The 25,345-nt window shown below is 50.1% G+C and overlaps 1 protein-coding gene across 1 annotated transcript in view; it reads right to left on the reverse strand.

Moving 5' to 3' along the window:
- Positions 1 to 14,245, reverse strand: part of GAS7 (growth arrest specific 7) — a gene marked incomplete at its 5' end in the record, with an annotated part of 194,518 nt that extends 180,273 nt beyond the window's left edge. Inside the window, one exon of the mRNA XM_082860940.1 lies at positions 14,063 to 14,245. Within this exon, the coding sequence (XP_082717066.1) occupies positions 14,063 to 14,245 (183 nt within the window). The remainder of the gene's footprint in view (positions 1 to 14,062) is intronic.
- Positions 14,246 to 25,345: the final 11,100 nt, after the last annotated feature.

The raw sequence follows: 25,345 nt of genomic DNA on the forward strand, positions 1-25,345 counted from the left end.
TCTCTGATCCCAGATTCCCAATCCACGTGCCTCAGTCATCCAGCCTGAGTAGCAAGAAGAATCCTTTAAAAGATCCACACCAATATTTTTTTTTTCCCTGAAGACCAGACTGTCTCCTCTTTTCACAAGAGAGTCAAAAACAGGAGACCCTCCCTGCTCTCTCCTCTGGGTGGGCTGTCGTGAGCCCAGAGAGATGACTTCCCCTCTGTGCCCTTATTGGTGGGTGGGTGGGGGGGCAGGGGGGACGGACAAGGACGAGCAGAAAGCCCTATAAGTGCCACCATGAACAGTCAGATTCTAGGGCCGGGGCAGAGGGGAACAGGGGCACAGGCAGAGTTTCCCACTACTGTGCTCCCCTCCTGCCCCCAAAGAACCTACAACAACCATGCTCAGAAATTCGGCAGCTGGCGGGCTGAAAGAAGGAATCAAGGGCCCCACGGCCACATCACAAACACATCAACTTGAAAATATCCGTGGGTGCTGTGACCCCACCTCACTCTGAGCAGTACCCTACCCACAAGGCCTCAGGATGCAATCTTCTGCAGAAAAACCTGCCTTTACAGGCGGGTTTATCCGCCACAGGCTCTAAGATAAAATTCCCCTCAATTACTGACCTGCAGCTAAGATTCTAATCCTGGTCACACCCAGGCAGGTTGATCACACTCGGGGAGGGTCCGGATGGGAGGAGATTCAGACAACTGTGACATTTCAAAAAAAGGAATTTCTGGCTTAAGTTTGTGGTCGAAATACACCACGACAAAGCCGTGGGTCCATCCACAGTAGGGCCGTGACTTCCACTGGCAAACACACCTTAGTGATGATGCAAAACCTGACGGAAAGGGATTTACTTGGAAGAACCAAGATGGAAACTGACGTGAGGTGACAAGAGCCAGAGAGACAAAGTCTCTACCAGAAATGGTGACCAAGAGGTCTGGACTGACGATCAGGGGAAACAGGTTTTTTTTACTAAGAAAATAATGGCAAGAACGCTGAGTAATGGGTGGCCACCAGCATATCCGGAACCTTGACACCTGCAGAGCATTTACAACAAAGGACACAATTCTAACTTTCACAACGACTCTCTGATATGGGTCTTAAAGATATGGAAACTGAGGTCCAAGGTCAGGTAAGCAAGGGGGCCCAAAGTCTCACACAGCCAGCACCCAAACCCAGGTCAGCTCAGCTCTGAACACCATTACACCAGACTGTCTACAAACTGAGGACAGTCCCACTGGAGGATTCCAGGATTGTTGCAGAAAAATGGGGTCATCCTGGAACATGAGACAGGCCCCAGGGTGTATGGGGTTGTTAGTTTTTATGGGCTGGGTAATTTCATATGCTAATGAGCGGGAGGAATATTCTATCTTGGAGAAGGGATGGGGATTTCCAGGAATTGGGGCACTGCCCACTTTTGGCCTCGAACTGCCATGGTGCCAGTGGGCGTGTCCTTAACATGCTAATATTACAATGAGTGCATAATGAGGCTCGAGGTCTAAGCACCGGAAGTCAATCATCCGCCATCTTGGGCCTAGTAGGTTCTAACCAGTTTCTGTCGTATCCTCAACGGCTGTGTCACTGTTTTAACAGTTGTGCCCTGCCCCCTTCCCTCCTGTCTCAGCCTTACGGACAAGAGGACGCTCCTACTTCCCAGCATCACGCAACCGGAGAAATGCTAAAAACAGCTAAAAACACGGCTGGGGCGGGAGGCAGCGGCCAGGTTATAAAGGGCCTTGTAAGCAAAGCTAAGTCATATTATATCATAAAGGCAACCAAAAAGCTAAGGAAAGTCTTCAGCAGGAGCGTTCCGTGGTCAAACTGGCCAGAAAAATCACTGTGGCGTCACTACGGAGAATGGACATCACCAGGGGACCAGAGGAGCAGCCGCTGCTGTTAGGGACCACGGCAGTAATCCAGGCAAGAGGAGAGAGGCCAAGTGCAGAACAGTGTAGACCTGAGGGCTCCACCCAGGGGCTGCGGGGGACGCCTGCTTTGCGGCACCAACCACCATCTCCGGTTCCGAGCCCTAGAACACCGGCCCTGTTGTCCTGAGCCCCATAACAACGCTTTCAGAAGAGAATTTCCAGCCAGGCCCTTGAAGCAAACCTTGCCTTTGGCCCAGGACCAGCAAAGATGAAAAGGAACGTCGAAGTCCTTCAGCGACCTCCTGCATGTCACCTCTCCCGACAAACAGCCTTTTTCTCATTATAAGAGCCTCTTCGGGGTGTGTCCAGGCAACCGGAGGCCCATCTGACCCAGGTAAGAAGCAATTAAGACTAATTAGCCCAGCCTGAGCAGTGGCAACCATCATGCAGCAGTTCCTGAAACACCCCCAGAGGTGCTCTCCAGTTGTGCTACTCAAAGTGTGGGCCCAAACCAGCAGCATCTCCTTGTCAGACCTTTTGAGAAATGCAGGCTCTCAGGCCTCACCCCAGACCCTCAGAATCCAAATCTGCATTTAGTAAGATGCTCAGGTGATGTGTACCCATGGGTCAGAAAGCCTTTTTTTTTTTTTTTTTTCCCTTGGCTGTGCCGCACGGCATGTGGGATCTGTAGTTCCCCAACCAGGGATAGAACCCATGCCCCTTGCACTGGAAGCGCGGAGTCTTAACCACTGGACAGCCAGGGAAGTCCAGAAAGCCTTGACCACGGCGCTGCAACCAGGCAGCCTTGTACTTGATCTCAGAGGGCCCCAGGGAAAGAGGTTTCTCTCACCCAGCAGCACCCCATCCATGGAAGCCCAGTTAACGAGCAGCTCTCAGCATTCAACTTGGCATGATCCCTGGAACATGTGGGATGTAAACTCCACTAACAGAGTGTATACAAGATGCCAGCTCCCCTCACAGGAACCCTAGGAAACTTAGGAAGATTCTGCAACTCGCCCAGGCAGCAGGGGCTGAGGCAGGATTTGAACCCAGAGCTGCCAGACTCTTGCCCTGAGCTCTGCGGCCCACATGGGGGGTGGGTTCTGCCCCCGTCTCTGAACACAGAGCAGTGCACACCAGTGGTGGCCGCAGGGCTCACGTTCCAGCCCACAAACCAAACCACACAGTGCATCTAGCATCCCCTTGGAACCGATAAACCGCCTTGAGATGTGGTGGCCACACCCCCACGGCATGTTTCTCCTAACACCGTCGGTATCCAGCAAGACCACCCCGGGCTCTCTCTCTGCCATCAAGTTCGTACTGCACTCAAGACCCTGGGCCTACTACCATGCCCATGTCACTCACCACTCAGCCCGCAACCTCTCTTCCTCATCTGGCCGTGGTAAAACGTGCCTGAGCCCCACCTCCACCCCGTAACTGTGATCAAGGGACCCCTCTGGGCAAACTGGAACACCAGCTACCACCCTCCCCCATCCTACCTTTTTACCATCTCCACACCTCTCTTCTCGGATGAAACAGGCTCAAAATGAGGTCTAATTCCAAAACCTGTGTTCCTTCCCTGACCCTGTATAGCCTCACATAATCCGTGAAGGAAAAAGAAAGTAAACTAAATCCAATCTACTTCCAGAATTTAATCATGACTTGCAAACTTTAAAACCCCTTAGGGTAACTCAAATGCTTTCCTACTCCAATTGTGGCTCAGAGGCCAGCAGTATCAGCATCACCTGGGAGCTAGGTAGACAATGCAGTGTCTCAGGCCCCACCCCAGAGCCAGTGAATCCAAATGTGCATTTTAACAAGAACCCTATGGGATTTGCATGCACCTTAATACGTGAGAAGTGCTGTCCTTAATGTCCTACATGGTAATGTACAGGTAGATTCTATGCGCCCACACCAAGCGGGAGGCCCCAGGCATCCAGGACCTTCTTTACAATACGAAAATACTAGATTGACTACCAGATTAGTAGATTTTGTGTGAAGTATGTCCTTGATTATCCAAAACTCAACAGAGTTTTATTTTTCACTCCAAACACCACAAAGGCTTGTAGCTATTTATCAATAAAACACTTGCTAAATGAGAACAGTGGCCTCCAACTTCCTATTTCTATTTCTACATTATATTGTGAATCAAAAACAAATGACACTCTTCCATGAACCACTGCTAAAATGAGGAGCCTCTGTTATGATTAAATTAGGACAAGGACTCATTGCTGTAGAATTTTTGAAATATCATCTCTAAAGAGTTTTCACAACTTAATTAGGTTTTTTTGTTGACTAATCCGGGAGTTCCCTGTGCATCTGAGGAGCGAATGAGAAGGGTGGAGGAATGAAGGCATTTGAGAAAGAACAATGGATGCAGAATGTCTGGAAGGGCTTTCATTCCAACAGAACAAGTGTGAAACTGAAGTCTCTTAGAGAAATCACCTGCCAGAGTCACCTGGAGGGGCTGGCGCATCCCCGAGGCACACTCCAGAGAAGACCTTGGCTCCAGGTCTCGACTTATCCCCTGAGACTTGCTGAGAGCCTGGCATACACAGTGGGTGCTCAAATATAAATATTTGTTTTTGTTGAACCAAACGTTGACAGATGTATTTACTGCAAAGAAAAAAAAAATCACAGGAAGTCTGGGATCAGGCCAAGTATCACTGGTGTGCCCAGCATCATGCTAGATGCCGGGAGAGCTTGCGGGAGGGGGAGCTGATTTGAAAGCACAGTAAGCACTCATCCTGGTCTCAGGAGCCATGGGCACCTGCTGAGGCTGAAGTTCAAGAGAGCTCGTCAGACTGCTGCAGAGTCCCAAGCCTCACCCCAGACCTACTGAGCCGGAATCTGCCTCCAACCAGATCCAGAAGCCTTGCTCTAGAGGCATCAAAATCAGCTTGAGAAGCACCACTCTAGGCATGGCCACAAAATACTGAGATTGAACTGGAACAGGAACGGGGCATCCCCCTGAGTCAGGACACACCTGGTGGTCACCAGAGCTGTCCACATACATTCAGCTCACTCCTTCTCTCCTTCTGGGCACATGGCAGGATCGCATTTCCCCACCCACTTGAAGTTAGGTGTGGCTGGGCTTTCATCAATGAGAGCTGAGCACAAATGCCATGTGTCACTTCCGGGAAGACGCTTTAAGAACCATGTGCTGTTGATCAGCAGCGAGATTACAGACAGTGGCTGCTCCCTCTTCTTGGGTCCTGGTCCTGAGCCCCAAACCAACTGAGATTTGGGGGCTGTTTGTTATGGCAGCATTTCCTAACCCATCCTGACTGACACAGCATGTAAGCCCCCAACACTGCCATCTTCAGAGCATCTCTGTTACTCCCCCATCGAGATCTGCTTAAACGCAGCATGACTTGAGGATAGGACCTCTTTTTAAATCCCAAACAGCATTACTTAACTCGATTACCTTCTACACTCTTCAGACTCCAACCATCATCTTCTTTTCTCCTTTCCCCAGATTTCCCCACATACTAATGCTTTTATCTTACCATACCGTATGCTTTTTGGTAAGCTGCTTTACATCCTTTTCTCAACAAGGTGATAGACAGACAGTCACACATACAGACACACCAGACGTGGCTCCAAATGAATTTTGGCTGTTTCCAAAAAAATCAAATTCACCCCTCGAAAGACAAAGATTTGCTGTTACTAAGGATATCTAAAAGAACGTGGCCCTGGGCCAGGCAAGTATTCCTTCAACCTGTTCTTTGCACAAAAGGATGCATGGGACACAGTCTCTGCTCTTAAAAAGCAATTCATTCTTGGAAACACCATCTCTTTTTGCCTTGTCATAAGATGAAATCCGAACCATGCTAACTCCATGAAAACACTTAGCATCACTGACAAAAACGTTTTATTCTTAAAATTCTGCTGAGCCCCTTTTGCGTGGCTGGCCTTGTGTGATGAACAGGTGAATCTTATTTTAACCAATTCCTCTTGGTAGGCAGGTAGGGTGTGGCCAGTTGAGCTATATTAGAAACAGGCTGCAATGGGTATTCTGAAGCTTACAGCTTACCTACCAGATGCTTTCTGAATCCACATTTCTAGATGTGGAATTGCTGGATCAGAGGGCACGTACGCTGTTAAGGTTTTAAGGTATATTGCCAAATTACACTCCAGGAAGCACACGGCAATTTTCTTACACCCTTGCCAATACTCATTCTTTTTTTATTTTGACACTTTTCATTAAAGCTACCTTTTTAAAAAATGTGCAATACTTTGACTACTAGTGAGACTGAATATGCTGATGACTTTGCATCTTCTACTATAAAGTGTCTATCCAAGTTCACTGCCCATTCTTGTACTGATGTGTTCCTTTTGGGCTTTTAAAAATAACTTGTAAAAGAACTTTCTGCATTAAGGACATTAACTTTTTCACAATTTTAATTTGCCTTTTACCTCATTTTTTTTTTTAAAGGAAGAGGTCTCTGGTGGCAGAATGGGCGATTCACAGATGAGGACAATACCACAGGGACAGTGCATCACAACTCACCTGCAGAGGTGAGGCCCCCTCGCCCTCCCCAGTCAATCTACCAGCAAGTCCTTTTGACTCAACCCTCTAAATACATTCCAGTTCCATCCACTTCTCTCTCAGCACCTCTACTCCCACCAGCCTGCTCCCAGCTTCCTAACTCGTCTGCTTGCTTCCCTCCCTACCCTCTGCAAATCCATCCTCCACACTACAGCCCAGGTGAGCTTTCCAAAACAAATCAGAGCACGCCAACCTATCAATCAAACCGAAAGCTACCAACCACTAAAAAGGAAGGATAATTAGGGAATGTGACAGAGGTGCTAAATATCGCTATCATATTACAATATATACATGTATCCAATTAACACGTTGTATACCTTAACTTTACACAAGATGGCATGTCAAATGTATTCAATTAAAAGAAGCCACTGGTAGCTTCAAATCAGCCATGGCAGGAGTACTTACACCCCAGAAATTGGCAAACGCGACAGAACTTCTCTCACTTCACCTCCCACCCTCCATCCGCCAAAGCTGATTGTTAAACATTTACCAACACACCAGTGGAGGCAAAAGAAGCTTCAGTCGGTGTCAGAGAATGACACTCCAATTTTGTCCTCCCAAAACTGCTGAGGAGGAGGAGAGGGAGGGACCCTTCAGACGGGAGACTGTCTCTGGCAAAAGTATGGATAGACAGAGACCCACGCGGGGAGCACAGCTCAGCAGATGCCCAAAGGACATCAAGGAACAGCTGGGCCCTTGGAATGATGATTTTGCAGTTAAGCCCCCCAGACCATAAATGCAAACCTGGGGAAAGGCAAGCAACCTCAAATTATTCGACAGTTCATTTCTTCCGCCATGCAGGATAGCGATTCAAAATACAAATTCGTAGAGAAAAATCAAGTTACATATATGGGGGCGGGGGGAGAGACAACTACCCAACTTACCTGCCTCCCTGTCACATCCCAACTTCTCTTGTCCTCGCTCCCTGCTCTCTAACCATTCTGGAATATTCTGGTTCTCTCAAATCTATCAAACATACACCGCTCTTCAGGGTTACCTGCATCTGCAGTGCAAATACTCACACACACCCCCAGATCCTCACACGGCTGGCTCCTGTGTACCACGCAGGTCTCTGCTCACACATACCCTCCTTGGGGAAGCCTTCTCTGACAGTTTCTGGAACCCCTCCCTTCCTGCACCCCACACCCCTAGTTTGTCACCGTACCCTGTTTTCTTGGCCCCATACCACTTTAAAAGTATACATACATATATATATATTTTTTTTTTTTTTTTTGCTAGTTTACCATCTCCCCAACTAAAAGGTAAGCGTCTTTTCTATGTCTTATCACTGCCTCACCTCCAGCAGTGCTCACAGCCCATCGTCGGCACTCAATTAGGGGTTGTTGAATGAATGATCAACTTTTGAACAGGGACTGGCAAACTACACACAGCCCATAAGCTAAGAATGGCCTATCCATCTTTAAATGGATGAAAACAAAGCGAAAGAAGAAGGATATTGCATGGCACAAATTCAAACCTCAGTGTCCATAAATAAAGTTTTATCGGAACACAACCACACCCGTCGGTTTGGGGCTCCTCTCTAGCTGTTTCGTGCTCCGCGGGCAGAGCTGAGCCACTGTGACAGAGACCATATGGGCGCTCTCACGGCTTCTCACTGCCTGCAGCGCACTACACATCGCAGGGATGCAGCTGTAACTCGAGTGTGCCTCTTGGCCTGTAAAGCCTAACATGTTTCCTGGCCCTTTACAGAAAAAGTTTGCCAATGCAGGTGAAGAAGGAGAAGGCTCTGAGAAACGTTTCTCAGGGAGAGCAGACCAGGCTTGCCACCCGAATGAACAGGAGAGAAAAGGTAAGAGGCGGGCAGAGTCAGGTGACGCGGTAGAGAGATGGTGGCGACATGCACAAGGGTTTGGAGGGTGGGGGGAAAAGAGGGTGAAAGGAAGGGAGCGATTAAGAGTTTAGCTTGGACATGTAAGTCCCTGGGGACTGAGTCTGAAGACCAGCTCAAGAACCGAGGGGAATACAGTGAACCGGGAAGTTAACCTAATAAAACAGATCTTTACCAGATGGAAGACAGGAGAGACACTAAATGCGGAGGGAGGAGGTGGGTGAGTCCTCTGAGGAATCTACACGAACCTGGCACAATTCACACACCTGTCGCAACTGAACCTACACAGTGTCACCCATGCTCTGGTCCTCCAAAGGACAAGCCAGGCCGAGCTGCTGGCCACCATTTTCTACTTCTCTCCACGGGGCAAACACCACCCAGAAGCCTTGCCGCCGTAGGCAAGAGCGGAATCTACTCATTGTGCAATTAAGGACCGGGGGACCCGTGCTGACATTCTGGTGGAAAGCTTGTCACGTGCCGCCTGCCTGCTGGGAGTGATAAGCGGGCAGCTGGGAGAACACCGTCCCCTGGAGCGGCCCGACAAAAATCCCGACACCTAACCGGTATCCAAGCCTTCCTGGTTTACCAAACCTCTTCTTCCACCGGCCACGTAGGGACCAGCATCCGTCCTCGTAGACGAGGTCGACCAGGCTGTCAGATAAAAGCTGGGCTTTTTCAGGCTGGGAAGAGTACAAGCGGGTCAGCGTCCCATTCATGTTTCCAGCTGGTAATGGACTGCAGGGATTCATGTGGTGGTTAACAGATGTCAGGGATTCCTGCCGACTTGTTGCTAAGGGAACTTTTGTGAAGATGCCCCGAATCCAGAGAATCCAACAAGCCCTGCCGACTGCTTTGAAGTCCTGAGGGGTGGCCAGTTGACCAGACCAGCACAGAGCAGTGCAGAGGGGGGACGCCCCTCCGGATCAGAGGCGGGCAGAGTATGGGCCAAAGGCAGAGTTTCACACAGCACAGGAGCCACAAACGCGGGCCACAGCCCCCAAGTCAAAGGGCAGGATGACTTCGTGAAGATGGCAGAAAGCACCGTAATCTTTTCGATCACAGCTATATGCTCCGCAAACCACCAGCCCTAATTATGCCTTTTGTGAAAGAGCTGACGACCGCCTTAAAAAATACGGGTGTGAGGAACAAGGTCACGCCCATTTTAGGTAATTTCCACGTAACAGAAAGACAGGCCCTGGATTAAAATCAATTTGTATAACACATCAAGCATCTACTAGATGTCAGGCAGCTCGGAGGCACCATGTCCATTAACAACCAGCACCAAACAGCCCCGCCCTGAAAAAGCTGGGCTGGTCTGTCAGTGGCCCAGGGGACAGACCCAGGCTTCAGGGACAGGAAAATCTAGTTTCAAAATCAGCTGCACCATTTACTGTGTGGCCTTTATAAAGAAATCCCTGGCGACTTTAAAAACAAAAACGAACAACAACAACAAAAACTTGCAAGGATGGCGATGGAGAATTTCCTAGCAGAATGGCCAAATCTGTTCGTTCTACCCCCACCCCCACCCCAGGCTCTCTCGAGGGTCTGGCCTGGCGCTGCTTCCTCTCTAATGGATCATCTGTCCCAGGGTGTTCTCCCTACCCTTCTGAGGTAGCTAGTCTGCAAAACAGCCTCAATGAACCTTGTCTTGCTGTATACACACCTGTGTGCACCTCCCTCCCACACTGTGACTCACTTTACCCGTGGAATGTGGTAGAAGTGATGCGCCAGTTCTGAGCCTACGCCTTAAGAAGACCTGGCAACTTGCACTTTTGTGTTAAGAAGCCTGAATGTTAAACACTCCATCTGCCCTGCTGAAGAGAAAGGCCATGCAGAAAGGCACCCGAGGATGACACCACGCAGAGAGAAAGGCCAGATGGAAGGCACCAGGCATGTGAGTGAAGACACCATTTTGGAGGTGCCAGCCCAGCTGAGCCTCCAGGACCCCAGCTGCGGCCACCATCTAACTGCAAATGCATGAGAGACACCAAGATCGACGGCAGAAGAAGCGCCCAGCTGAGCCCCGTCAACCCACAGAAATGTGTGAGATAATAACAAACGGTTGTTTCGCGGTGGCTTGTTACATAGCAATGGATAAAATATTATCCCTTAATGATCCACAGCACAGCCCACCTCCCCAGCCCCACATCTCTCTGCCCCAGCCGCACCTTGTAAACTCCTGCAGCACAATCACCTGAACCCAAAAGGGGAGAACAGAAGGTGAAGAGAAGGAGGTGCAAGGGTGACCCTCTGCAGCTGACTAGTTCAGCTGGCAGTGTCATATTCCGTTAGTACCTCTTGAGTACCTTGCAAGTGACCTTGCAGCCAGATCGTGGATCCAGAGAACAGCACCTCTGTCAAGGAAAGCTCTGTTGTGTATGCATTCCAGTCTTATTACCCTCCAGAATTATTTCCCAAAAGCTCTGGTGGTTTTTGCAGATGCCTGACAGTATCTTCCAGAGCCCTAATTTCTTCTCTTCGTTCGAGGGAAGAGCATCACCTCAGCTCCTCCTAGGCCACGTCTCTCTCAGATCCTTGACCTCTTCGTGGCTGAACAGACCCTCAAGAAAGATGTTCCTGGCTGCTTTTATCTAAGGGCCTTGATAACTCCTGGGCAGCTGTGGGTCTTATCTGTTAGGCTTCCTCCCTTCTCTGGGAGGAGCTGGCTCCCCTCCACCTGGCACCCTCTGAAAGGCTGCCCCACTCACTGAATAGCAGGATCCTTGTGGCCAGTCCTTGCCCACCAGGGCTCCCCCCAGCTCTGCTTGGCAGAGGTTTTCCTGGAGGCCGCCCTCTGTAAGCCAAGTATGCTCTGTCCTGTCCCCCCATTTCCTTGGGGTCTTGACCAAAGAGATTTCCCCAGGAACCAGGACCAGAACCTCCACCAAACTGGCCTCTCCGCAGGGGCAGGCCACCAGGGTGGATCTTTGGGCCGTCTCAGTTAGCTCGCAACTCCCCGCCACGGGGTATGCTTCCTGCAAACCAGGGCCTCTCAGTTCCCCTTTTTTCACATGAACAAGGAGGAAATCCTTGGGGCGTGTGCCTTTTGCACACACTGCCCTCAATCTTTAGCACACTCTTGCCAAGATGGGGTTTCCTGACATCACTCTTTCCGCCAGAGAGCAAACGGTGCACTGGGGTGGGGGTTATGCTGGCAGTGCCATTCTCAGCTGTGCAGCCACCATTGCACTCCTGCCGCAGGAGTCTGGTGGAGCCCCTCCTGTCTGTACTTGTATCTGCGACAGCTCCCCTGGCCTTCTGAACTCCATGCCCCCAGCAGGCTCAGTGCCAGGCGCCCACTAGCAGAGGCTTCCCAGCTCTAGTAAGTGGGCCCTTCTCTGGCCTCCTGGCTTCTGCACTAACACCTGGCTGGCACTCCTCCAGTGCCATATGCTGGCCAGCCCACCGCCGGCAACCCCCTCAGGAGTTCTGCATTCTCCCCTAACCCAGCCTGTCTCTGGGGAGTCACCCCATTCCAAGGGACCCTACCTGCATCTCCTCCATCCCTCCCCAGCCTCAGCCTCGAGGTCCAGCCTGCTCAGGGAAGAGGTTCCCACAGACAAAAGGGCCTGATCTATGATCCTCCCTGTGGAAGATGCGTCTGCTTTGGCCCTGAAAAGAGTCGCGGGGCTCAGGCCCACTCCTGTCTCCACCTGTGGGAAAAGCAGCGGGCTCTGAGCGAAATCAAACTCCAGGCTTCGCAGGAGAGATGCTCCAGGTAGGAAGGAGCAGCTGCCCTCATTGGAGCCCCAGCGTCCCTGCCTCCCTTATGGATGTGGTCACTGGCAGGTGGACCTCGGGAGCTGCACTGGCCCTTTCCCACGGGGATCCAGACCCTTTCTTTACTTGCCTTCTGGTACAGCTGGGTTTAAAAGAGACACAGGCACAGAGGGTAGCATTCAGCCAGCTGAGCTGCTAACCAGCTACGCAAGCATTACTCCCTGGCCAACTGCCTTCACCTGTCTCACATTCAGTTTGCCTGCCTGTAAAATGGGGATAGTGCCTCCCCCTTCCCAGGGCTGTCTGGGGAATTGGTGACACTGTATGGACCATGCCTGGTGCCTAACAGGTGCTTAACAAACGTAAGCCCCTCTAGGGGTACTACTCACACAGACGGGTACTTGTCTGAAAGCACCTTAGGCAACACACGTGCCACGAACTGTGACTGACACACCCACAGCTGTCCTAGCTGATCATTCTGCTTGTCCCCTGGGTGGTCTGATTCACGCTCCCTTTCCCCCTGGGAAGAAAAAGCAAAGGCATTTCACTCTTGCTAACACAGCCGACAAACCCACCAGTCTCACCCCCACCCAACACACAGCTGGCTGAGTCCAGCCAGGGACACTCCTCACCAGACATCCAACAGCCAAATTTCCACATCAGTGTTTCCTGGAAAAGCGTGGCCACCAGAGGACTCTACGACAGGAGTCTCTGCCAGGGCTGCTGGGCTAGAAACAAGGAGGCTCCGGGTCTTCGTAAGAAGCAATTCACTTGCTTTCTTCCACACCTGAATCTCAGGAAGGGAACTACGAAAGCTGAGGAACACCTGAACCTCTCCTAGGCAGCCAGGCTCTCAAATCACAGAACCACGGAGGTGCCCGAATATACTCAGCTGACAGCCCAGGAAGGCTCCTTCCAGCCTCAACTTGGTCAAATGCTACTAATCCATGTAGGAGGGATTTTGTTCTCTGGACCTGAAAGAAACATCACGTACCTCCAAGAGGCCAGGCTCTATTTTGATAAGGTTTCCACAGGATATTTCTCAGGCAAACTCACCCATAACCGTTTCACCTCTATCTAGCTTTCTTTCTGTCTTTTTTGAGCTGCACAGAGCATTTTCAGTCAAAATTTGCTACTTTGTTCTTTGTGAAGTAGGTGGGGGGAGGGTAAATTATTAATCAGTTTAGTCTCTGTGATTTGGACAGTTTTGCCAGAATACTTCCGCCTACTCACAGCCTTCACAACAATCTTGGAGTCGGGCAGCCTTTCACTAAAGGGGACACCCTGTAAAAGCCCACCCCGCACGCCACCAAAGGACTTGGGGAACTTAGAATCCCACTCAGGCTATGACCATGAGCTCGGCGACGAGAGGACATCGAGGCCTCCCAACTGTCACCCAGACGATAAACAGCCAGCCGACTTGGCTCAGCAGGTCCTGTGAAGCCCGGGGCCAGGCCAGAACACCAGGACAGGCCACTTTTCAGGCTCTGAACCCTGGCCTCGGGGAGCTGGGCCAGGGGACGGGGCGCTGGCCGGGGGCTGCAGCACCCCTGGATCAAGCCTGCTGACGGGGCTCGGGCTGGTGGCCAGCCAGGCTCAGCTGACCAGTAAGTGGGCGGCCCGGAGGCGGCCAGGCAGCTGACCCGCCGCAGGACGACCGTCCACGGGTCGGCAGGCTCGGGGCTCCGGGGCCCAAGCGGTGCCACCTTCCCCAGCCCCATCCTCCGTGCGTCTTCCCTGGACCGCCGGACGCCGCAACCCTTCTGCGGCCCCGGCCACCGCCGGAACGCGCCCGCCAGCTCCCGAACTCACACTGGCAACAAGTTCTCGCTTCCTCAGGGCGGCCTCGATGTACTCGGGAGGCCCGGCACGGGGAGCGCGCGGAGGGCGAGCCCCGCGCTGCCCACGCCCGGAGAGGCGCCCGCCGCCTCCGCCACCCCCAGGAGCGCGGGGCTCTGGGTCGGGCGCGCATCGGCGGCCCACGGGGCGCCCCTCGGGCAGGGATGGCTCCGGCCTCCCGGGCGCGGGCAACAGGTATGCGAGCGCGCCGGTCTCCCAGCCCCGGCCCTCGCCCCTTACCTCCAGCAACTGCACGTAGCTCGCCGGGAACCAGCCGCGGAGCCCGTCCTCCTTCTCGCCTTCCCACCAGCCGCCGTCCGGGACCTGCAGCAGCGTGATGAGCTCGCCCGCGGCGAAGCGCAGCCCCTGGCCGTGCCGCTCCCCGGAGAAGGGGTACAGGGTCCGGCAGCGGGCGCCGGACATGGCCTTGGCGCCCTGGCTCACAGCGCAGCCTGCATCCCTGCCGAGCCCCGCAGTCTGGGCAGCGGTTCCGCGGGGTCCCAGGCGCCCGGCGCTCCGGGCTCCCGCGCTCTGGGCGCGCGCCGTCTCGGGGGTGCGCGGGGGTCCCCGGCTAGGCGGGGGACGCGCGCCCCGCGCAGGGAAGCTGAGACTTGCTGGCTTCGGAGCGAGCGGCAACGCCCCCGGGCCGGGCGGCTCGCGGCTCCCAGCTCGGGCCGGGGGGGGCGGGGCTCAGGGGGAGGAGACCCAGGCGCCGCGGGCTCCGGAGACAACTTCCCGGGGACGCGGAACGCGGGCGGCCGCCGCGAGGGCCGGCCAGAGCCGGGGCCGCCCTGGCGCGCGGAAATGCGCAGCTCCCCGCGGAGGTGGGACCTGGAGCATCCCCCTCGGCCCCGCTCCGCGGCGAGGGAGTGGCGGCAGACGTGGAGAAGGGGCTGGCGGCCGGGTAGCCTGCCGGGGGCTCTCTCGGCGCGAGGGGGCGGGACTGGGCGGGGGCTGGACCGGGGCGGCCACGCCCTCTGAGGGCCGGGCGCTCCCTAGCCGAGCGGGCGGGTCACTGGGGAGGGGTCTCCCGGCTCACACCCGCACCACCGAAAGCCGCGGGGATGGAAACACCACTCTCTACGCGTTTTGTAGGCCTCGTGGCCGGTGGTGGGCGGGCGCCTCCTCTGGGGTGCCTGTGAGGGAATGTGTTTGTGGCCGTCACTAGGGGTTGAACCTGGGGTTGAACTTGACTCACCGGAAACTGGACAATGGGTGAGAGACAGATTTGAAGCCGGGCGCCTGAGCCGGGAAGCCAGGTGGCAGCGGGTTACACCGGAGGGACCGAGCGGCGAGGCGACGGAGTCGGAATCCGAGTTGGTAGAATTGGAAGGAGATCACTACGGATAAAAGGAGAAGAGGGGAAGGTGAGAGGAGCAGGCCCCATCGCTTGTGCGTGCAAAGGGGAGGCTGGCCCAGGGTACCAGCTCTCCTGAAATCGAGATGGGCCAGGCTGAGGAATCTACACTCGTTTACTCAGTCAACAGACATTAGTGGGAGGCTGCCACGTTCCACGCAATGCGCCAGGTACCTACAAAATTCATTTGGGACAAGCTCCTGCTCTTCTGGTACCAGTGGACCTGGGTGCTGAAGGAAGCTGACCTTGAACTGATGGCCTAGAAGTAAAAGAAAGCTTTCTTTGTTTGCCTACTCTATAGGAAAACTTAAATTCCATTTCGTACACTGTAAATAGCCGAACGCTTTAATCTCTCTGTATACTCCTAATTGCCTGCCCTTACATCCTGCTCAGTAACCTTCCATGGCTCCCTATTACCTTTTACATTAAACTTAGACTTCTCAGCCTGTGCATTTCAGGCCCTCCACAATACCTCCCCCACCCTCATCTCTCACTGTGCTTCCGTAGATACCCTTTACAAAACCAGCCCAGCTGGGCTACGAGAGCCTTAAGAGCTCTTTCCACACTTTGAATCAGTGGTTCTCATTAGAGTCACCTGAGTAATGTTAAATGCTCATGCCCAGGCCCACCCTAGCTTTGAGAATCACCGTTGAGCCAAATTCTGCGTTTAAGCCGTCTGCCCTAGCAGCCTCAGCCTGGCCTCTGGCCATGGGCAAGTTGACAAACGCAGATTGTTTATCATATTCCATCAATTGCAAATTCACAAACCCTTGCTTGTCTACAATCATGGGGAAACAAACTCTTGACCACGGTCACCACTAAGAGTCCCTTAAAGCAGAGCTGCAAAATTTGATACAGAAAACAGTCACTAAAAGTAACTGACCAGGGCTTCCCTGGTGGTGCAGTGGTTAAGAATCCGCCTGCCAATGCAGGGGACACGGGTTCAAGCCCTAGTCTGGGAAGATTCCACGGAGCAACTAAGTCCATGCACCACAACTACCGAGCCTGCGCTCTAGAGCCCGTGATCCACAACTACTGAGCCTGCGATCCACAACTACTGAGCCTGCGTGCCACAACTACTGAAGCCCGCACGCCTAGAGCCCGTGCTCCGCAACAAGAGAAGCCACCTCAATGAGAAACCCTCGCACCGCAACGGAAGCTGGAGAAAGCCCGCGCACAGCAACGAAGACCCAATGCAACCACAAATAAATAAAATAAAATAAAAAATTAATTTTTTAAAAAAGTAACTGACCTAATCAAAGTCTTAAACGGGACTAAAATGTCCTATATCAGGGGCATTTGTGCAGGCTGACCTGAGGTTTCATATCTGATGATATGGCCCAGTTCAAGTTAGGATGGCTGGTCCAGAGCCTTCCTGCAATCCAGACTCCTCTGGGGTACCTGTAAACAACCTGTGATCCAGTCTGGACTTGTGAAATTTCAGCTGACACAGCATGCCATACACTTCAGTTCCAAATGACCGGCCCCAAACAGTTCTGCAGCACCAAAATTGATCATGGCTGTCAACTTCTTCAGTTCTCTCATTTTATTCCTGTAGTCCTATGAGCTGGTGTAGAAAAACTACAAGTACTACTTTTTCCAAGTAGAAAAACTGGGCTCAGAGGGCATGACTTGCCTACCATTATATGGCTGGTCAACAGCAGAGGTCAGACCTGGCTTATTGGACATGGAGCACTGCTTCCTCTGGTCCACTCTGCCCGAGTCAGAAAATGCATCGTGGCTCATCCACAAATAGCATCTTAAAGGACTCTCTGGTGATACCCAATGTCACTCTCGATACAAGTAAGACTGCACTAGCAGTCAGTGGAACTCCTGTCCCTGATCTCAGATAAATCCCCTGACACCTCTGGGTCTATTTCCCCATCTGTGATTGGAGACTGAATCCAATAGCTGGACTATAGGACTTGAGATGGTTAAATGTATAGGCTCTGGACTCCCTGTATGCAAAGTTCAGTTCTGCCATTTTCTAGCTGTGTGCCCTTGGGCAATGTACCTAACCTCTTTGAGCCTCGTTTTCCTCATCATTAGAAGATGATAGTAGTATTTCTATCATAGAGTTATTAAGAGGATTGAATGAGTAAAAATGTAAACTGTTTAGAGCAATGGCTGGCACATTAAGTACTCAGATATTAGCAGTCACTATTATCTACCTCGCCCAATGGTCCTGGTTAGTTATTATCCAACACTTCTTTTTGAACTAAGATTTCCAGGGCAATAATAGAAGTGGAAACCCTTACATCTTTGGAATGCCAAAAATTTTAAAGGAACACACTCTGGGTTTCTGTTTTCTCACAAGACCTTGAAGGAAAGATGAGTTTCTCCCTTATCTATTTTCCTCCTTGCCTTCCTCCCCCACCCAAATCTTCTGTTATTATCTTGAACTTGTATTTAAATCTCTAATTATCTAACTTCTTTGATAACTAAGTCTTACATTACTGATTGATGCTTAGTAACTCAGGGGAAGGATACCATGTTTGTTTTAAATTTCCGTCTATCCCTCCTAAAGCCTAACATTGCAAAAAGTAGGCATTCAGTACTTCGTCAGTTCGTTTTGCACGGATAGTTTGGACCTTTGTGCAGATTCAGATTTTCCATATTGCCAAGTTACTCTATGAACACATGTGTTAGAACATCTGGATTAGACTGTAAACTCCCAAGATCAGGCTTTGCTCCCTTTTTCTTCGCTTTCTCTCAACACTGTGCACTTGATAACTATGTGCTGGTGGATATTTCTTTTCTACTTGAGACAGTCTCACGTGCCCTTGCACCCGCAGCCTATGGATGGCAGAGAAATACAAGGATTTCAATTTCTTAAAAAATTAAACATAACTTTACCGTATGACCCAGCAATAGTCCTAGGTATCTACGTAAGAGAAATGAAGACAACCACACAAAAACTCGCAGTGAATATCCACAGCAGCACTATTTCTAAGAGCCAAACAGTGGAAATCATCCAAATGCCCATCAACTGATGAACAGAGAAGATGTGGTATACCCATACAATGGACTACTCACTCAGCCACAAAAAGGAATGGAGTACTGATACAGGATGCATCTCAAAGACGTCCACCATGCCGAGTGAAAGAAGCCAGTATTGTGTGATTGCATTTATATAAAATGTCCAGAAAGGGCAAATCTATAGAGACAGTAAAGAGATTAGCAGTTGCCTGAGGATGGAAGTGGGAATAGGGAGTAAGCAAAGGGGCAGGAGGTTTCTTTCTAAAATTGGGCTGTGGTAATGGTTCTGCACAGTTCCAGAAATCATTGAATTGTACACTTAAAACAACTAAATTTATTGGTATGTAAATTATACTTCAGTAAAGCTGCTAACATAAACCAAAAAATAAACAAAAATATGCAAAGGCCTCATTCATTCAACAAGGATGCCCTGGGACTTCCCTCGTGGTCCAGTGGGTAGGACTCCGTGCTCCCAATGCAGGGGACCCGGGTTCGATCCCTGGTCGGGGAACTAGATCCCACATGCGTGCCGCAGCTAAGAAGTCTGCATGCCACAACTAAGACCCGGAGCAGCCAAAATAAATAATAAGTAAATATTTTAAAAATTAAAGAAAACAAAACAAGGATGCTCTTCCATACCCATGGGCCAGTTTATTCAGCAACGACCTGAAGAGCTATTAAGGCTGTGCTATCACATGGACAGTGTGTTGGGCCTGGGATAGAGAGACAAGTGTGGAGCACATATAAAGAGTTCCTATCAATCAAGAAGAAAAAGATGGATGACGCAATAGAGGAAAGGGAAAAGACTTGAACAGGCATTTCATGAAAGAAGACATCCAAATGGCCAATAACATTAAAAGGTGCTCAACTTCATCAATCATCAAAAAAAAGCAAATCAAAATCAAAAGGAAGTAACAATATACACTCACCAGGTGGTAAATATAAAAACAAAATAGAAAATACCAGGTATTATGAGGCTCTGAGGCACACGGGGTGCTCGTGCACCGCTGAGAGGAGCCCGTTGGAAAACGCGATATTTAGCACAGCTGCAGGGAGCATCCTTTATGACTCATCCATTCCCCTCCCAGGTATAGAGCCAACTGAGAGCTGTGGTCATATGTTCATGGAAAGACATATACAACGTGCATAGCAGCACTATTCATAAGAGCCCCAAACTGAAACAGCCCAGTGTCCATCTACAGTAGCGTGGGTAAAATGATGACACAGTTATACAATGGAAAACTTTACACTTCGAGAATGAACAAACTATTGCTACAGGTAAGTGAACCCCACAGATGCAATGTAGGCCAAAAAACCCACTAAAAGTACATATAGCATGATTCCATTTATATGAAATTCCTAGCAGTCAGGAGAGTCGTATTGAGGGGTATTGAGGGTGGGGATCTGGGCTCCTGGTTGATCTGGGTGTGAGTTACACAGGGCTATTCTCCAGGCTGTACACTTACCTGTGCACTCTTCTGTGTGGATGCTGTGCTTCAGTACAGTTGGTTAAAGAGAATAACATAGTCCCTGACCTCAAAGAATATATAGTGTCTTGATTCTAGAGCGATGTTCTTCAAACTTTATTGACCGTGCACCTCTATCAGTAAAACTCCCAAATATATGTATTTCTATTATTTATAAATTAAATACATGAACCATTAAACTAATGTATCTTATAATACACAAGATTAAAATTTTTAAAGTTATATTAGGGGCTTCCCTGGGGGCGCACTGGTTGAGAGTCCGCCTGCCGATGCAGGCGACACAGGTTCGTGCCCCGGTCCGGGAAGATCCCATGTGCCGCGGAGCAGCTGGGCCCGTGAGCCATGGCCGCTGAGCCTGTGCGTCCGGAGCTCCGCGACGGGAGAGGCCACAACAGTGAGAGGCCCATGTACCGCACACACACAAAAAAGTTATATTAAAATATGTATTATACACAATTAGAGATTCTAACATTGTCTTCCTGCATTGTAGTGGATGTTTTGTGCATTTCTTGGGAATCGGTGATCTTGAGAATCAGCTTTAAGAAGACACTGGGAAGGAAAAGAAAGTTAGTGTACAGAAAATAAGCATTTTGAAATCATGACTTTGGAAAAAAAAAAAATGGGTCCAGTTCTCTTGGAGTCCGGGAAAAAGCTGGCATTGGGCCTACAAGGAAGAGAAAGCATTCAGAGCTCCATCTCTCCTCGCCCCACTTCTCCCATGTGGAGTCTGAGCCAGAGGTGCAGCCAGAGATTCTGAAACTTCAGTGTGTATAAGAATCACCAAGGGGACTTCCCTGGTGGTCCAGTGGGTAAGACTCTGCTCTCCCAATGCAGGGGGCCTGGTTTTGATCCCTGGTCAGGGAACTAAGATCCCGCATGCCGCAAGGAAAGATCCCACAAAAAAAAAAGAGAGAAAGAAAGAAAGAAAAAAGAATCATGGAGGAGCATGTTAAAAGTGATGCCTATTCCTGGAGATTCTGATTTACTGGGTCTATGATAGGACCCAGAAATCTGTGTTTTTAATAAAACCTCTGTATTATTCTACCGGAGTCCTTACACCGTACTTTGAGAAACACCATCCTTAACACTAAGGTTGCCAGACATTTTCAGGTAGTCTTCGTACCACTGGAGAACGTTATAATTTATAAGTCGGAAGCGTTTGCATTTGCATCCTATTTGGCCAGACACCACCAATTAAAAAGATGTCGAGGGAAGCAGAAGCGGAGCCAGAGGCAGGCAGAAAATGGAAGGCAGAGACGTCATAGATAAACGAGGAGAGGAAGCCATTGTGGGGAATGGGAGAGACGGAGGCTATAGAATAAGAGAAAAGGGATGGGATAGAAGCGAGAAGGGGAGGGGGAGAGAGACCAGGGAGGGAGGACGGAAGAGAAAAGACAGCCCTGCTTTCCCTCACTCCGTCCACCACCCACATGCACCCACCCACCAGGCTCTGAAGGCAGAGCAGACTCTGGCCAGACCCCGCTTCCCTGGTGAAATTCATTTGCAAAAGAAGCATGAAGAGAAGAAAAGAGAAAGGGGAGGAGAGAGGAAAAGAAAGGCCACAGAGAAATCGTAAGTTGTGGGACCAAAAATAACATTTAGAAATAGAAGAAGTCCATCTTTATAGCGGTCCTTGGCAGGTGGGTGGCAAGGGAGTGTCTGCCCCATTCCCACAGGACCCTGGCGGCAGCTGGAAGTAAGGAAGTGATATTCCCCTTTGGGAGTAAATAACAACAAAATATGCACGGAGGAGCCCAGCAGAGAGAGGCAAAGCCACATTAAAGAGACAGCAAGCCTCCAGGGCCAAGACCCGCCTCTAACGCGATGGCGGCTATTAACATATGTGAAGCCTGGAAAAATCCACCCAACGTGGGCTGGGCTCTCTGGAAGCTTAGAAAAGAAATTTGAGAGGTTTCTGAGAACGGCTGCCCCGCCTGGTCTCTGCTGCCTTTGAAGTACACACACACACACGCACACGCACACGCACGATAGGCTTTTGATTACCATCCAGCCTGCTTCTCTTACCCCAAAGATAAGCTAGACCCTAATTCCTTTTCCCTAGCAGCGTGGCTGAGGCTGGGGTTTTCATCTGGAGGTGCTGCCGCTCTTATCAAGGTGTGAAAATAGTTCTCCAAAGTCGCTTAGGCGGACACAAATCCCTGGGGAATCTTGAGCTTTGAAAAAATGCACCTCGCTGCTGGTTGTTGGTTTCCTCGTGGGAAAGGGGGCTGGCCTGGGAAAACTGTCAGGAATAGCACGTTTCTGGCTCAGAACAAAACCCCACCACGAGTCTCCATTCTTTTGAAGACTAAAAATAAATTCGGAATTAATCACAACAGAAAAGGAACAGTCTCTTCAATGACTATAATTATTAGGCTCATCCGAGTCCCAACTTTTTTGCTTACTAATTACACGGCTGGGACAAGTGACTTCACCTCCCAGAAACTCCATTTCCTCATCTGCAGACGGCGGGAGTGGGAAATGGGGTGGGTGGTGATACCTGTTTCGGAAAATCATGGGAAGGATTGGCTCACAGGAGGCCATCTGGTGAATGTTTTCGGTCAAGAGTCCATCTCTAGCAAGTGTGCCCTGGGCTGGGTTCAGACTGGAAGAGACTTTACCCAAATTTGGGATTTGAGAAGGCAGAGAGTGGTGTGTGGAAACTTCTAGGCTTGGTGTCATAAGCAGGTGGAATTCATACTTATTTACTCTCTAGACTAATAAAAATTCCTTCCAGAACAACCTTGGGGAGGAAACAGAACACAGGTTTACATTCCTCCTGACTTCCCCAGCAGGATTTCCCAGTCAGGCAAATGCTCTCCTGTGGTCACCTGGAGGTCAGAGCCTGAGAAGCGTGAACTACTCTGTGAGGACCCTGGGTGCAGCCTGGAGATGGGGCAGGACTCAAGCTGCTTCCTGAGAACCTTGTAGCAAACTGCCCTTCAGACCTGCCCATACCAGCATCTTGAGTGACAGCTAAGAAATGAAAGGGTGCATGACAGGGGTCCTCTGTGGGTATTCAAAGTGATAAGAATGATACAGGAATATCCAGATACTTCAGGAATCCAGAATTCAACAAGAACTGAGCAAAATGGAATTTTGAACAAACAAGGCAAGAAATGCATGTACCATGTTAATTGTAGAAGGCGGGCTGCTTCAGCGGGGGTGGGGGTGGGGTGTCATTATTCTAGTGTCTCCTTTTTTATAAGTTTGAAAAGTTCCATAATAAAAAAGGAGTTACAGTCCCCGAGCCTCTTCCATATACCTAACTCTTAGGAAAGTCCTTCAGAATCTCAGTGAGTGCGTATTCACACCGTTTCCAAACAATTCTAACAAACTAATTTTCCTTCGCTAGTTTTTCAGTCCATAGTATATGGGACAAGTATCTCGGCAGCGGGAGGAAGTGCCAGGTGACAGCTGACACTGGCGGGGAGAGGGATCTGGGAGAATCACTAAAAAAGGCTCAAGAAAATAAAGAGTGCCTTAGCCCAGAGGTCTTTCTAAGACGTTGGTGACGGATGTTCATTAACACACAGGGCAGCACAGACAGCGGGGGAGGGGGGGGGGCAGAGCTGAGTAAGCAGGTCCTGAACTAAGCTTGAAAAGCAAGTGATGGGGATGGTAGCCCAGGCTCTGCTCTTCCAGCCAGAGCCTCAGTTTCCTCATCTGTGTCTGCCTTATCCTGCAGGAAAAAAGGCGTCCACCTTATCCTACAGTCCCGTCGGAAAAACCAAAGTAGGAAATGCATTGAAAGGTGGCTGCTGAACTATAAAACATTCTCCAATATGAAGTTTTGTAAGAGTGACAATGACCCTGAGCCCTTCCATTTCCAAAGTCAAGGCACTGTGTACTACCTTCCGGAATGATCTTTACCTTAGCCCATTTCGGCTGCTATAACGGAATACCCTAGACTTGGGTGGCTTATAATCAGAAATGTATTTCTCGCAGTGCTGGAGGCCAAGGTCCAAGATCAAGGCGTCAGCAGATGCAGTGTCTGGTGAGGGACCCGCTTCTTTGTTCATAGACCGCTGTCTTCTCACTGTGTCCTCACAGGGCAGAAGGGACAAGGCACCTCTGTGGGGTCTTTCTGGTAAGTGCATTAATCCCATTCATGAGGGCTCCATCCGCATGACCTACTCACCTCCCAAAGGCCCCACCTCCTAACACCATCACACTAGGGGTTGGTTTCAACATATGAATTTTGGGAGGGCACATTCAATCTATGGCAACCTTCATCCACAGTGCTTAAACTATCTCAAGTTATTTCAAGTGTTTGCAAGTAAAAGGGACAGGGTTTTTCTTCAAACTGAAGTATAGTTGATTTACAATGCTTCAGGTGATTCAGATTTTCAGATTCTTTTCCATTATAGGTTATTAGAAGATATCGAATATAGTTCCCTGTGCTATACGGTAAATCTTTGTTGTTTATGTTTTATATAGTAGTGTGTATCTGTTTTTTTTTTTCTGTGGTACGCGGGCCTCTCACTGTTGTGGCCTCTCCCGTTGCGGAGCACAGGCTCCGGACGCGCAGGCTCAGCGGCCATGGCTCACGGGCCCAGCTGCTCCGCGGCACGTGGGATCTTCCCAGACTGGGGCACGAACCCACGTCCCTTGCATCGGCAGGCAGACTCTCAACCACTGCGCCACCAGGGAAGCTCCAGTAGTGTGTATCTGTTAATCCCATGTTCCTGATTATTCCCTCCCTCTCCCCTTTCCCCTTTGGTAACCATAAGTTTGTTTTCTATGTCTGAGAGTCTGTTTCTGTTTTGTAAATAAGTTCACTGGTATTATCTTTTTAGATTCCACAGGTAAGTGATATCATATGGTATTTGTCTTTTTCTGTTTAACTTACTTCACTTAGTATGATAATCTCTAGGTCCATCCATGTTGCTGCAAAATGGCAATATTTCATTCTTTTTGTGGCTGAGTAGTATTCCATTGCATATGTATACCACATCTTCTTATCCATTCATCTGTTGATGAATGGTTGCTTCCATGTCTTGGCTACTGTCAATAGTGCTGCTGTGAATATTGTGGTGCATGTATCTTTTCAAATTAGAGTTTTTGTCTTTTCCGAGTATACACCCAGAAGTGGGATTGCTGGATCATATGGTAACTCTTTTTAGTTTCTTGAGGAACATCCACACTGTTTTCCATAGTAGCTACACCAATTTACATTCCCACCAACAGTGTAGGAGGGTTTGAAAAAAGGGACAGTTTTGATTCCAAGCCTCTGGAAGCAGTTGTCTCCTAGTGAGTTGGTATTAGATTGAACTACACAGAAACAACAATGCCAGATCATCTTTGGTCTATACAAATAGCAATCTTAACTTCACAGTTGCAGTGCCACATCCCCCAGCCAGACCTACCCCCAAGAGGCAATGTGAGGCCCACGGAAGTCTCCAATCCATCCCGTTCCTCCCACATTCCTTGTTGACCCTCCACTCTACAAAGTTTTGCCTGATGTTATGCTGGATTCATGATATGAAATGCCAACAGTTCTCTGGAATCACTGGGCACTTGTGACAAATTCCAATACCTGGGATTAACTATGGAGACTTTCATCATTGAGGTCTGGGGTGTGTGCATGCTTAAGTTCCCTGGTGGTTCGCATGCACAGACCTGGCTGAGATCCTGGGCTTAGTGCAAGGCTTCCCACCCTTTGCTGTATATTAGATTCACCTGGAGATCTAAACCATC

The sequence above is a fragment of the Leucopleurus acutus genome (assembly GCF_964270905.1).
Source record: "Leucopleurus acutus genome assembly, chromosome: 19".
Lineage (NCBI taxonomy): Eukaryota > Metazoa > Chordata > Mammalia > Artiodactyla > Delphinidae > Leucopleurus > Leucopleurus acutus.